Source organism: Puma concolor, chromosome A2 (assembly GCF_028749965.1).
Source record: "Puma concolor isolate L17-30 chromosome A2, mPumCon1.1.hap2, whole genome shotgun sequence".
In the NCBI taxonomy this organism is placed as follows: Eukaryota; Metazoa; Chordata; class Mammalia; order Carnivora; family Felidae; genus Puma; species Puma concolor.
In genome coordinates this window covers 23,336,159-23,350,126 of record NC_141668.1, presented here as the reverse complement: position 1 = coordinate 23,350,126, position 13,968 = coordinate 23,336,159, and the positions used below count along the sequence as shown (strand labels likewise).

The following is a 13,968-nucleotide window of genomic DNA, read 5'->3' as shown; positions in this document are numbered from 1 at the left end:
CAAGGCAGGCTCTAGGCTCTGAGCTGGCAGCACAGAGCCCGACATGGGGCTGGAACTCGTGAACCACGAGACATGACCTGAGCCAAAGTTGGACGCTCAACTGACTGAGCCACCCAGGCGCACCTGAGCAAGAGTCTTAAGAAACCTGGTAAGACAAGGAATGAAGCACCAGAAAATTCCATGAGGGGAGAGACTGCACTGTTTTGTTCAACACGTAATCCCTACTGGTCTGCCAAATACACGGCACAGAGTAGGCACTTAATAAATACTTGTTAAATGGAGATATGGAACTTGTTAATACTTTTTTTTTCTATTTTCAAGTATAGGAAGAGGTTTACATTTTGTTTGCAGATACATAGTTTTACAAATCTGTGGGTAAGAAAAATTTATACATAAAAGCATGAAGCTAAAAGAGAAATAATACTTTTAGAAAATATTGCAGCGTATATGAAAAAGTATTAATGTTCTTGAAGGGAAAAGAGTTCTTATAAGTAAAAGGGGTTTAAAATTTTTTTAACGTTTATTTATTTTTGAGACAGAGACAGAGCATGAATGGGGGAGGGTCAGAGAGAGAGGGAGACACAGAATCTGAAACAGGCTCCAGGCTCTGAGCCATCAGCACAGAGCCCGATGCGGGGCTCGATCTCCCGGACTGTGAGATCATGACCTGAGCCGAAGTTGGACGCTTAACCGACTCAGCCACCCAGGTGCCCCAGTAAAAGGGGTTTTAAATAAAAAAGGACTAAAATTTCCAAAGAAAAATAAGCAATTCCCCAAAGAAACACAAGAGGCCAATAAACGTATGAGAGATACTGACCCTCTGAGTGATTTTTTTTGTACATTAAAGAAAGGCAAATAAATCATTTTTCTTCCATCAGATTGACAAAGAATAAAAAGACTGACAACTCAGTGCTATCAAGGGTATGAAGAAATGGGACCTGTCATGTACCATAGGTGTGAAGATAGATTTCCACCTTCCTGGGGGGCAGAAGGTGGGGTGCCACATAAATCAAAATTTCACATGTATTGTTGCCTTAACCCAGAAAGTCCACTTGGAGAAATTTAGTTTATAAAAATATTCAGACAAATTCAAATGCCTGTATGTACAAGGCTGTAATAGTAAAAAATGAAATATAAAGGAAAGAGCCTAAACAGATACCAGTCTTGATACCCGTATGACATGTTTAAACGATGGAGTCTCGTGAAGCCATTGCAGCCCGTGTAGACGTGGGGAAATGGGTCACGCAATACTGAGTGAAAGAAGCCAGCCACATGATGGAGATGTTCTAAAATAGGATTGTGGTCATGGCTGCACAACTCCGTAAATTTGCTGGCCACTGAATTGTATACTTAAAGTGCATGGATTTTGTAGTATATGATTTATACAGTTGCTTAAAGAAAAGTAGTTACAAAGTAGCATGTTGAGTATGAATTTCATTTTTGTTTGAAACACACACACACACACACACTATGCCTGGAAGGATATACTCTCCAATGATAATTGAGGTTGCCTTGGATAGTGGTGATGGTTTTCCTCCTTGTACCTTTTTGGATTTGTTGCAGGAAGCTTTTATAATCAGGAAAAAAACCCAAACTAGTTCATACACACCAAATAACCCCGTGGCTAAAGTTATCTAAAATCAACTTAATATCAACATGTAACATCTAAGCGGTCATCTTCATTTGTGCCCAGATTCTTTTTTTACAATCTGCCTCAACTCATTTCTCCTGCTCTGGCATTCCATTTTACCACCTTGCCCAGAACAATGTATCTTATCATTGGAAAAAATTTCACTCCCGATACAGCTGGAAGCAACCGCGTTTCTACCAAGGGAAGGGTTTTCTCCCGCTCCCAGTTGGGAGCTGTTCCCTAAGCACTCTGCCATAGCTCAGACGAAAATCCCCAAGAGCGCTTTCTGCTCACATTCAGTTCCTGTAGCAATCCAGGGAATTGATTACGCTAATGCCTATTCTCCAGGGCTTTTCAAAAATCTTTATTTTTAAAGGAACTCATTTGACTTTTTCTGAGACCCTTATATATGGTTCTCCGTGTGGCCTGTGAGCCATCGGAGGTCTGTGAGAATCCTTAGGGTGGTCTCTTGAATTAACCCTCCGATATGCATGTGTAGCCTTCTGGTTTTGGCTTGAAGTTAAAATTGAAATGTCACTGAATACAATCCAGGTATGACCTCACTGGTCCTTCATCCAGTGCATGGCCATTCATCATCTCAGCAAGTGCTTTGCAAGGGCAAGTGGGGCTAGGTGGGTTTGAGGATGCAGAAGGGCTCTCGCTCTAAGGACTCTAAGGACAGAAACATCATTCTGAGAACATACTCGGACCCAGATGCTACTTACAGGAAACTGATATGACCAACCATAACATTCAAATGGGCCACACGAAGGAAGAGCTCTGAGAAAAAAGGCACGGGGTGCCCATCAAATCTGAAAAACTGTCAAAGGGTAATGGATTTTCCCCAAAGCTTTCAAGATCTGCATTAATTTGGCAACCCAGATCACGAGCATCATCTAAGAGCCCCAGAGACCGAGACTGCCAAATGCTTATTGCCAAACGCAAAGAAGAAAATTGAAAGTCTCCTGCTCAACCACGGCAGCGGGTTTCAAAACAGCACAGTGGAAAACAGCGCTCTGGGAACGGGGGCCGAGGCAGAGGCTTGCAGCTTGCCACGGCTTCCTCCCGGAGGCCCAGGCCTGATGGCCCTGAGCCAATTCACGCACCCTGGGTCCCCGCCTAAATCAGAGACATCACCGCAAAGCAAAGATCAGACACGAAGTCCTAGCAGTATGGTTTATTAAGTGAATGGTTCAAGTTACAAGAACAAGCCCACTTCTTTTCCAACGGTCTAGGTAAAAGTTTTTAAGTCCCATTCCTTAAGTGAGACCTCATTAGGGTTCACTCAGGAACGAAACCAATCTCAGAAACCCTGGTCATCGGTCATTCGATGCAGACAGTGGATATAGGGAAACAGTATTCCCAGGAGATGTGCCGCCTCTGAATTCCTGTTGCCTTTTGTGTAGAGGGGGTGTGGGGGGGAGCGGGGGGACGGCGGTGGAGGCGGCTTTTGGAGGGGCGGGGGGATCTCTGGTGACGAGGAGGGAAGGGAGGCCAACAGCCAGGGGAAAGTTGCATTTGCGTGCGTAAATTGGAGGCATCGCCGAGGGAGCGCGTGGCCGCACCTACGCAGAGTGAGCACAGAGCTGAGCGGCTGAACGAGGACTTGATCTGAAGCCCCAGTCCTCAGGCTGGCTCCTGGCGTCTCCACCTTTAGCTCAGTGAGTCAGGGCCTCACGATGAGTTGCTTAATTTCCACCTGTTCCTCAGTCTCCTCCCCTGACACTGGGGCACCCATCTCACGGGACCGTCGCGAGAGCTGAGGGTCAGAACGCCTAGGAGGAGTCTGGCCACACTGCCTGACACAGAGGGAGCACTCCACGCGTGTGCGCTGGGGTTATTCTCCCGCGAGCTTCACGGTGTGAAACAAAAGAGAAAAAGAGCCCACTCCCGGATGGGGACGGTGTGCACCTGTGCGTGATGAATTCTAGAGGCTACTTTGAGCCCGAGGAGACCCTGCAAACAGGCCTGGCAGACTGCAGACGGCCAGGGTAATAACGACACCCCTAATGTCTCCCAGGGTGCCTCGTGCAGTAGGTAATCCAAAAATCTCAGGGTTGTGAACGCCTCTCCTACAAAAGCAGGATGTATACAGGGAGACAAAAGATAACGAGCTTTCCGGGTTTCCAGAACGGCAGACCAGCACCGAGTGGCAACCACCATGGGCAATGCCTCCCGGATTTCCGTCTTGACAGGTCCGATTGTTCACGGACGCTTACTAAAGGTCACTGTCATATCATTGGCCATTTTCACCCTCTGGGAGCTTATAGTCAAAATAATTTCGAACAGAAGACCTATTTGCATCCTTCAAAAAAATGCAGTCCATCAGTCAAGAGCACTTAATAAGCGGCCTCTGTCTGTCACACGTTTCTACCAAGTGTCTCAAGATGTTACGCGGGCGGAGAGAATCTGCTTCCGCGTTCACAACAAAGGAGGATCAGCCAGAGAGGGAGACCATAAGGGGATCGCGGCGTGACAAATATTGTTTGGTAAACACACATAAAACCAGGCACTGAATCCTGTTTTGCCAGAATTCAGTGCGGAAAAATTTCCACCGTTATTTTTTTTATGCTGTAACTGACCTATGGATCAGTTTGAGGGGACCGCAATAACAATTTTATTAAAAATTACTGCAATTTGGGGCGCCTGGGTGGCTCAGTCGGTTAAGCGTCCGACTTCAGCCAGGTCACGATCTCGCGGTCCGGGAGTTCGAGCCCCGCGTCGGGCTCTGGGCTGATAGCTCAGAGCCTGGAGCCTGTTTCCGATTCTGTGTCTCCCTCTCTCTCTGCCCCTCCCCCGTTCATGCTCTGTCTCTCTCTGTCCCAAAAATAAATAAACGTTGAAAAAAAAAAATTAAAAAAAAAAAAATAAAACCAGGCACTGAATCCTGTTTTGTCAGAATTCAGTGCGGAAAAATTTCCACCGTTATTTTTTTTATGCTGTAACTGACCTATGGATCAGTTTGAGGGGACCGCGATAACAATTTTATTAAAAATTACTGCAATTTTAGGAGAGTAGAGTATTAACAACCAAATGTATTCTGAATGCTCTGGAAGCACAGTGTGTTTTATTTCCTGGCTTCACAGGAGAAGCGTGTTTGTTAATAAAAAAATTAATTGAACTGCGTATCAGCCTAGCATCATGCCCACATAATTGAACTGATGAATTATAATCTATGTTTCTGACATTTCTTGCAAAGAAAGAAAAGTATCATGGGAATAATATCTTTGGAAGAATTGTGAAGAAAATAAATGCATATGAAAGACACGGGGAACGTTTCGCAGGTGGGGAAAGAAAGTTTCTCAGTGATAACCATCAGTCAGGCAAGAAGGGGAGTGATGAATGTAAAACCAGGAGGACAGGAATTCATTACTGCCCCCGCCAAAACGTCGGATAACATAAAGACGGAATCTATGACCAATATGTAACGTGACAGAAATCAAAACCAACACGAGAAAAATGACCTACATCTTTCTTCCTAGCCTCGGACTCTGATTTCACTGATATGCCACCAGGGAATTAGGGAAAAGAAGGTTTTTGTTTTGTTCTGTTTTCTTGGTGAGTAGCCTAGAGTCTTCAGAATTCTTGTATAACCTTGATAGCAGCACAGGAAAAATCCCCTCGGCAGCTAATGAACACTATTTGTTCTCTTAACGATTCTGATTCACACTGAGTCCAATGTGACTGTGCCGATTCCGGTTTTCTACTAAAGGTAAAAAGATAAAATGACTTTTAGGCCATTGGCATCATTCTATACCTTTCAGTGGATTAGACCTGACATATTTACAGCCCGAGGCGTTCTTTTTGTTTTCAAATGAGTTATATAGCTTTCCTTTTCAGTCTTCCCTCCTCTTTTTCTTGCTTCCTTGCTTCTCTCCTTTCTCCTTAAATATACACCCCTATAAAGCACTGAGCGTATCATCTAGACTTTGGCCATCACCACTGCTGAGGCAAAGCTGAAGTTATACATCAACAAAGCACCCACCATCATGTGGCGGGGGGGGGGGGGGGTCACAAGTTCCCAGGCCTTGTCACCCTTGACACACTGACAAGGAAGTCCTGCTGTGATGTGTTTAAGGGACAGTCGGCCCCTGCTTGAGCAAGAGCAGAAACCCAGGCCTTCTGTCCAGAGAGCTAAGTTCGGTCCCTTACCCTAATTGGAAGGGCGTCCTGATTTTTTTAACGCGGAGACTGTGTGCCTACTTGGGAGATGCAGTGAAAAGAGGTATGCTTTCAAATCCCCTCCGTCTCATGTGGCTCCCCCAAATCGTCTCAAGAGAGAGTGCGAGAGAAGTGGGCAGATCTCAGCATAGTAATAGCAAACAACAAATTAACAACTATGTACTTTAATCTTCAGCATTCATAATTCATAATTGCACAGAGTGTCACGGATCACTTAAATAATACATGTCCGTTAATCTAATGAAGAAACCAGTAAAGCAGAACGTTTGGGACGGTCACTTGAGCATGTAAAAACTGTCTGTGAGTGACACTTAACACACAAAGAGCAGAAACAGAACAGGTCTTTGAGGGGTAGTTATTTAAAATCCTTACCAACAGGCAAAGCACCATGGAGAAACACACATAAATATATTCAACCTGCCAGACGCCTCAGCGAAACGCGCAGCGATTCTAATAGGTTTGGCTGTAGCGACTTTCCACATATATACAGTAGGTTCTAAAACACTAGGGGGGTTTGGTGATTGGAATGCAGTGTAGGAACAAAGGGGGACTATCGTCACTTTCAGAACAGAATTGAGTGGGGAAATCTAAACTCCCGACCAGTCAACTTTAAAATGGCATAAACAGAACTTTGTTACAGAGAGAGATGGGGTTTTTTTTTTTTTTCTTCCCTTGAAAATGTATATGTGTCATAAGTGGCTGAAAATCTTGTCCATGCTAGGGGAAAGTTGAGGGCGGAAAATTGGTATTTTTAAAAAAATCTATGCTGTAAAGAAAATAAAAAGCCAGAGCATTCTGGCATTAGCGAAAGGCTGAACTAAGTTCTCAGGCAATAAATTTACGGGGAAACATGACAGGCTCCTCATTAAAGCTATGTGTACGTTGGCTGAATTTTATGCAAGATTCTTGAATCTTGTGGAAAATTGGGTACGGCCTGACATCTGAACAATGTCCCTGGTTTGTTTGATTTCTAAAGCATCGGAATATGTTGCACTTTGGAAATCAAGTAGAGAAGAATAAACACACTAAAACAGAACTGGGCTGAATCTTAAAGTTATTTTTCCATATGTCTCTATGAGATATTTATTACCTTTGTTTCTCTTACAAACTACGCACCCCCCCCCCATGCTAGAAATACTGCGGTGCCTTCTCTTTTTCCAGTTGGTTTTTTTTTTTTTTTTTTGGTGGCGAGAAAATAGTCCCGTTAAGGCAAATCTTACCCAGCAGCGGTAACCACCTAAGGATAGGCAATTTTCAGTTGGCTTTTCAGAAGCTGGTTGCCATGACAAAGAGGACAATTTATTCCTTGGTCCCTTATCACAGCTACAGATCACAGACCATAAAAATTAACAAGGTTCTTTCCCTTTTCCTGATGATTTCGGAGTTCCTCATCCTTACCTGAGGTCTTTTGTTCCCCCAATTAAATGGAATGAATGTCAGTCATCTAGCAATTCAATTAATGCTGATTCAAAATTCTGGCCCAAACCAGAATCTATAATCACAACCTCCTAATCACAGCTCAGTCGTGAGAATGAAAAGTAAGCAGGAAATTGCACTAATTACTCAATTAGACTAATACTGTATTTTTAAGCCAGGGCTTAAAGGGGCTGTCGGCTCTGACAAAGGACCTCGGAGTCGTCCTCACCATGTGTGCCTGCAGTGGCCTGATTGAGGCTGATGTTTTCAAGTGGCCATAATTTCTATCCATCTAAGACGGATGGACCTGAGCTGGGGAATGGAAATTTACAACCGATAAACCAACCATGAATGAGGGGCAGGTCGGGGAGGGCAGGGGGGCTTCACCGGCTCTTAACACAGGCCCGTATAACGGACAGGGCTCTTCTGGAGGAAGCCGGTGGCCCATGTGAAGGTGGCTGAGCACACGTCAGCACGGTGCTGGTTCCAGGAAAACATCTGGTGGGGAGCAGCACTCAGGAAGTGTGAGAGTGGCTCTAGCAAACCTCAAGGTGCCAGCCTCCAAACTCACCACGGAGCCTGCGGCGTGTGCCGGGCAGAGAGCTCCTCAGCCAGTGGGCCCGCCCCTGGGGGTGGCTGAAAGCTGAGAATCATCCACCCCCAGGGACAGCTTCTGGGGCTGCAAAGCCCACCTGGACAAGCTCCACGAAGCCAAGAACAGCGAGTGAAAAAGAACTGGCTGGGAAGAACGTACCAGATGTGCCCGAAGAACTTACAAAACAATGCAGGATATGAACCAATATAAGCTGGACCTAAGTAGAAAGAAAGAAAAAAAAAAGCCCAAAAAATTAGACTCTTTTTTCTTACTCAGGTTCAGAAACTTAAATATTCTGTAAACAATAGGGAAGACACTAGAGCCTGCCATGCCTCTGGTTTTTGTAACACTCCCCCCGAGTTGGATGCAGGAAGGGAGGCGGACACAGAGGAAGGAGGGCCCATCGCACATGGCGTCGTCTTTCCTCTGCAGCAGTTGCTGAAAATGACCAACTTGGGAACTGCTCAGGGGTTCCGAAAGGAGACAAAGTATTTATTTGACTAAGATAGGCAAAGTCTTTACTTCCAGGGTTTGCCTTGCAGGTGGCCACTGCTGAGCGAGCGGGGATTCGGGGGGCCACCAGGGCCCCTGGCGGGCGGGTTCTGACCGCTGCGGGTGCCTGGAACCTTGGAGTCTCTTCCGGAGGCATTAGCTTGGCTCAGCCGGCCTGCAGGAGGCAAGAAAGCAGGGAGCAGGGCTGCAAGAATGACGCCAGGGACGATCTGCCAAGTACACTTTTAAGCTAATGAAGTCGTACGGTATAACCACTTGCAAGCTAATGAAGCCCTATTCAGCATCTACTCTAGGCTAAACCCTACTCTTCATCCTCGGAGGTAGGGAAGGGGCAGGGACGAAAGGAAGCCCAGCGAGCTTCCCCCCCCACCCCCCTTCCTTTCCGTTATCCCAACCAACTTAGTCTGGCCTTCATTTCTTCTTGGTAGAGATGGGTACAGGAGTGATTAGGGGAAAGACAAGAGAAAGTATCGTGCTCAAGGGAAGGTTGGACGTGCTTTCAAGGTGCCCAGAAGCTGCAGAGGGAAACAAAACCTGCGGGAGAGGAAATCTAAGTGCCTCAGCTTAGCCTCTCAACTCAGCCTGAAATACATACGTTATCTGAATGATAAGTCCTTTCTCTCTATTGGCAATGCCTAATTCTCCCCACAACCTGGGATCACCTCCCCTTGCCCCCGCCCCTCCCCGCACGGCACCCGCACACTCCCCATGCCCTGCAAATAACGTAAGAATCTGAATATAAGAGATCAAGCTTTTCATATGACGATATTCCAAGCCGCAAACCTCAAAACGTTCTACCCAAAACGTTCTCTACGCAAAACGTTATCTCTACAGGTCAAAATATCTTACTAGGATGGTCCGTAGGACCCTGCTCCTCTTCCAGGTGATATTCTATCTTTTTCAAGTCTTCTGGGGTAAATCTCCATTTATTCTCAGCTGGTGGAGGCGGCACCTTGGGGCTGGATCGTTTCCGGGCAGAGCCAGAAGGAAGGGGCTGCTGGCAAGATGCTGGCAGGGAACCCGTAATCAGTCCTTCTGGGAATTTCTGAGCTAAGACTTTTAGACCTAGGTGTGGAAGAGCATCAGAAAAAGCGGCATTAACACGGTGAGGCTACGGTGAAACCTGGAAAGCTGGAAAGAAGCCTGCGTGTCTCCTGGTCTTTGGTCTGCTGGCCCAAGCCAACACAAGGACGTGAAATCTTAACTGCTTCGCCATTAAGTAAATTACACGAGAAACATGGTGGTTAGGTGGGATTCTGTGAATTCCACCAGAAATCCTTCTGCTCCAGTCTTCAGCCTTAAGGCTTGCTTACAGAGCCCTAAAGCAACAGCATTATTTCTGGAATTAAAAACATGTGCCGATGGAGCTAACGGAAGTTTCACATAACTCCTGACCCCTTGCAGCCAGCACGGTTGTCTCTCTTTCCAGAATTCTTAATTCTGCGCGTGGAGAGGCAAAGGGTGACGGGGGAGGGGTTGAAGGACTCTGAGTCCAACTGTCTTTTCAGTCCTAAGCAGAATACAGCCCACTCACCTCCGGAAAGCATGAAGAGGTTCTCAAATCCCCGCTCACACATGGTGGTGGCCGCCTGGCTGGCCAGCCTCTCATCGTCGTCGTACAGAATGATGATCTTGCCGTGAGCATTTTTCTAAGAGTCACATGAGTTAAGGTCCCCCCCACACTGAGCTCAGGCTCCTAGACTCTAAAGAAACCCCCAGGGAACAAAGAACCGTCAAGGCTCCCCTTTCTGAGTTCAGAGAACGTCGGACAACCCCATCACCCCAGCAGTTACTGGATTTTTTCCTCTCGTGGAAACCACACAGGCTGGTAGTCTTATCTTTTAGGAACTAGTATTACCACGGTCCAAGACAAAACTAGCTCCCTGCTTGATGCCTTTTGATTCTTGTAGCTTCACAACCTTGAAAAGTTAAGTATTAACAATCTCCATTCCACAGGTTAGGAAATAGAAAAAAACCTGTGTGCCCCACGTGTCTACCGTGGCCTTATTTATAATAGTAAAAAAAAAAAAAAGGGAACCACCCGAAAGCCCACTAGAGAGGAACAGTTTAGTAAATCATAGTAGAGTATATAAGATGAGATAATGTAGTGCAACCAAAACGGAGTTTATAAAGAGCATGGGGAAATACACTGTACTACGGCACGAGGAAGAGTCAAAATTCTAAATTATATATACAGTATGATTTCTACTCTGGTTTTCAAAAGAATACATAGAGGACAATCTGAAATAAAGTATGCAAAAAACATAATCGGAGTTGTTCAGTGGTGATTATCAGTCTTCCTTTTTAGATCTTCCCGAATTGAAATTATTTTCTATTTGTGTAATTTTTGTAGGCAAAAAAAAAAAAAAAAAAAAGTAAAATTTGAAGAAGGGAAAAATTTAAAACAGAGGGAAAAAAATTTCCTTAAGTTTCACTTGGGAAAGCTTTCTGGGGGAAAAAAACAAAAGTCTTAGGACTAACTCTCAATAGGTCACAGCCTTTAACCTAATGTGTTGTGGCCCACTGCAGGATGGCTTAGAAACATCTGCCAGGATGGTGAGGATACTCAGCAAGAGCTAAGAACCCAAATTCTAAAATATGCTAAGTAAGCTAATTAATATCAAAGGTCCTTCACAGAGGTTTTTTTCCCTAGGAGCATGATTCATGGCAAGTTCAACTCGTACAGTCCTCAAACCACCCAACTCCATAAAATGCAACAAAGGATACGTATTCAAGAATGTCATTTGAATAAGGGTTCATTGTCCTAGACAGAGTTGCGATGGGGTAACTGTAAGCTGCAGAGAGAAGAAAAAGCTTAGGACGTTTGTTGCTTTCTGTACAATTTTGCCCCAAATTCCTGCCTGGTTTAAACTCTAAGAGTTCAGGGGCGCCTGGGTGGCTCAGTTAGTTAAGCGTCTGACTTCGGCTCAGGTCGTGATCTCGCAGTTCGTGGGTTCGAGCCCCGCGTCGGGCTCTGTGCTGCCAGCTCAGAGCCTGGAGCCTGCTTCGGATTCTGTGTCTCCCCCGTCTCTCTGCCCCTCCCCTGCTCACGCTCTATCTCTGTCTCTTTCTCAAAAATAAAGAAACATTAAAAAAATTTTTTTTTCAAGTCTAAGAGTTCAAAGAAATACAGTTTCAAAATCAATAAGCCATAAACGTGGATACGTTTTCGAGAGAAAAGACACAGGACACTATGAACAAAACATGAAGCTTCCTGTCACCGTTTCTGACATTTAGCACCAGGCCCCAGGGCCATCTGAGAATGTCCCAAGCCTCTCTCAGAGCATTACGGTAGAGCCAACGTACAGGTTCCCATGGTGGATTTGGTTAACACGTCACTTCCGGAATTGCTGACCCTGGGATGTGGTTCAAGCTGGCCTGGACTAAAGAATGGGCTCTGTTCTTGGGACTGAGATGCTAGAACGTCCCCTCTCACCTCCAACGATGTGGCACTGTTGGTAGGAATCTCTGTCTCGCACATCTAGCAGCAGGAAGGGGCAGTCGGGATAAGGTCGGTCTTTGGTGTTGGGCTCGGCTTTCTTCACTAGCCCTTTGTCTAGATCCAGTTCCCCAACACCACTGATGACGCTGCAAGCGAAAAGCAGGTCGTCAGAAACCACTCAGGGGTGAGTGGCTCCAAGGTCAAATGCGTTTCTTCAGAATAGCGAGAGTGCTCAATGTCTTTCAAAGGGCGCGTCAAAGCAAAAGGAAAATGGATATGGTGTCTCAGTTCTGTCTCTGAATGCACGACCCTATGGATTCCTATTCTATCACACTGGACCCCGAGGAAGGGACCCATGTGTCCGTATCACCTTCAGAGAATGCATGTTAGGTCATTAGCATGGCTGAGGGGACAGAGACTGTAGGGCACATGCTGCCTCCAGCAACAAGAGCAGCATTCAGAGAAAAGAAAGAGGCCAACAGTTGATCTGATGGAATGTGAGGAGTGTAAGAAAGCAGAGCGAAAGGGAAAGAATAAGGTTGATAGGACAGGAAACACGGAGGCCTTCTATGTCCATCATACGTAATACAAACCAACAGCAACGTTTTAATGTATTCCATCTACTTATAGGGTGACCTAGCTGATGCGTATTTTGAACCTTAATATCGTCAGTAGTTATCTGTACTTATTCCCAGGTTATAGGTCACAGCGTTGAGGTTGAAGAGGCTTCCAGATTTGGTGGCATTCGTATAATGAGACAGAGGAAAAATGAGGATCGAAGTGAGTGAGTTCACCATTGACAGTTCTGTTTCTAAGGTCGTAAGATTGGTCGCCGTATTCAGATTGGAGGCGAAATGTAGTAAAAACACGAATCAAAGGAATAAGAGGAGTAGGCGTTATGAATAAGACGGCAGGTAGTGAAATATCTGTATTGGATGAAAAGAGGACTCCTTTCCCAGGCAACTGTGAAGGCTTGTGTGCCGGACCACACGCCAGCACGCACTGATGTCTCCTCTCCCGGCACGGCAAATCAAATTCTGCGTCTAAACCTCGATGTCACTCGATGCCACAGAGCGCATATTTCGTTGAACCAAAGGAGAAGAAAATCTGTCTCATATGAAACCGCGTCCTCAACGGAAGTCCTGTTGGTCCATCTCGTAAATGCAATTTTCAAGTTCTTGCGTAAAAGTAGTCACAGAAAAATAACAGCGGTACCGATGATAGCAATTCTTTCTCTGGTAGACCTGGTTTCTCGACTACAGTTGTTTTCGCCATTGTAGAAGGGATGGTTATGCGCGGAAAATCAGCACCGTCTTATAATCAATGCCTAGTGTTTGTGAGAAAAGGGTTGCATCACAGCAAGAAGGACCCCTCACATGCGGTTTGCAAATCGACACCGAGGGCTGCTTCCCTGCTCCTTTGCACCTGTGTAATAGCAGAGTATGGTGTAGGGCACTCTATTTTTCTTCTGATCTCAGACAGGGTAATTATAAGCTGCAGCAGACAGAAAAGGGGGTGGGAGTGGGAATCAAAAGATAGGAGATGTAAAGCTGAGTCCTAATAGCAAACCTGCACACGGGAAGGCTGAGAAGAATGGAATTAAGGAGCGAAAATTAATGCTCTCCTATCAATATATTCTTACCTAAACGCATCGAGATGCTGTGAAAAGATTCAGGCGATGGCATTTATATCAAGAGAAAATAGAGGGGCTGGGATGAAAATGTGGGACTTGACTACTGCCAGTCTGCTTCTAAGGCGATTATATCACTGAAACTGGTACCCAGGTTAGTATGAAGTAAAATACAGTGAAAACATGAATCTGATTAGCATACCTCTGCAGAGTCGAGCGACTGGAATCCCCGGCTCCCGCGCTGTTTGTGGACTGGACAGGGCTTGGCGACTGCTCCCCGGGGCTCCCCTTCCCGTTGGTCCTGGCACTGACTTCCCCATCGGGCTCCGAAGTCGCAGAATCATTGTCTAAAATTTGCAAATGAACAGGTATATTGGACCTCAGAGTTGATTTCACTTGTCGGGCAGTCCCACTGAAATGAGGTCAAGGCAAGGAAATCCTATCACGGTGATTAAATTGTCCCCTAAGTTCTAACACGTAAGTTCTCAAAACGTAGTCGCGGATCCCAGGAGTCCCCAAGACCCTGTCAGGGGGACCTGCGAGGTCTCTTTTACCGGGTT

The 13,968-nt window shown here is 45.7% G+C and overlaps 1 protein-coding gene across 4 annotated transcripts in view; it reads right to left on the bottom strand.

The window, feature by feature from the left end:
• Window positions 1-5,960: 5,960 nt before the first annotated feature.
• Window positions 5,961-13,968, bottom strand: part of CEP41 (centrosomal protein 41) — a 49,100-nt gene continuing 41,092 nt past the window's right edge. For all 4 annotated transcript variants that reach the window (XM_086690083.1, XM_086690073.1, XM_086690066.1 and 1 more), the window contains 6 exons: window positions 13,611-13,755; window positions 11,773-11,924; window positions 11,064-11,131; window positions 9,871-9,985; window positions 9,186-9,401; window positions 5,961-8,490 (listed from right to left, as the gene is read on the bottom strand). In XM_086690083.1, the coding sequence (XP_086546209.1) occupies window positions 8,342-8,490; window positions 9,186-9,401; window positions 9,871-9,985; window positions 11,064-11,131; window positions 11,773-11,924; window positions 13,611-13,755 (845 nt within the window). In that variant the 3' untranslated portion in view covers window positions 5,961-8,341. The remainder of the gene's footprint in view (window positions 8,491-9,185; window positions 9,402-9,870; window positions 9,986-11,063; window positions 11,132-11,772; window positions 11,925-13,610; window positions 13,756-13,968) is intronic.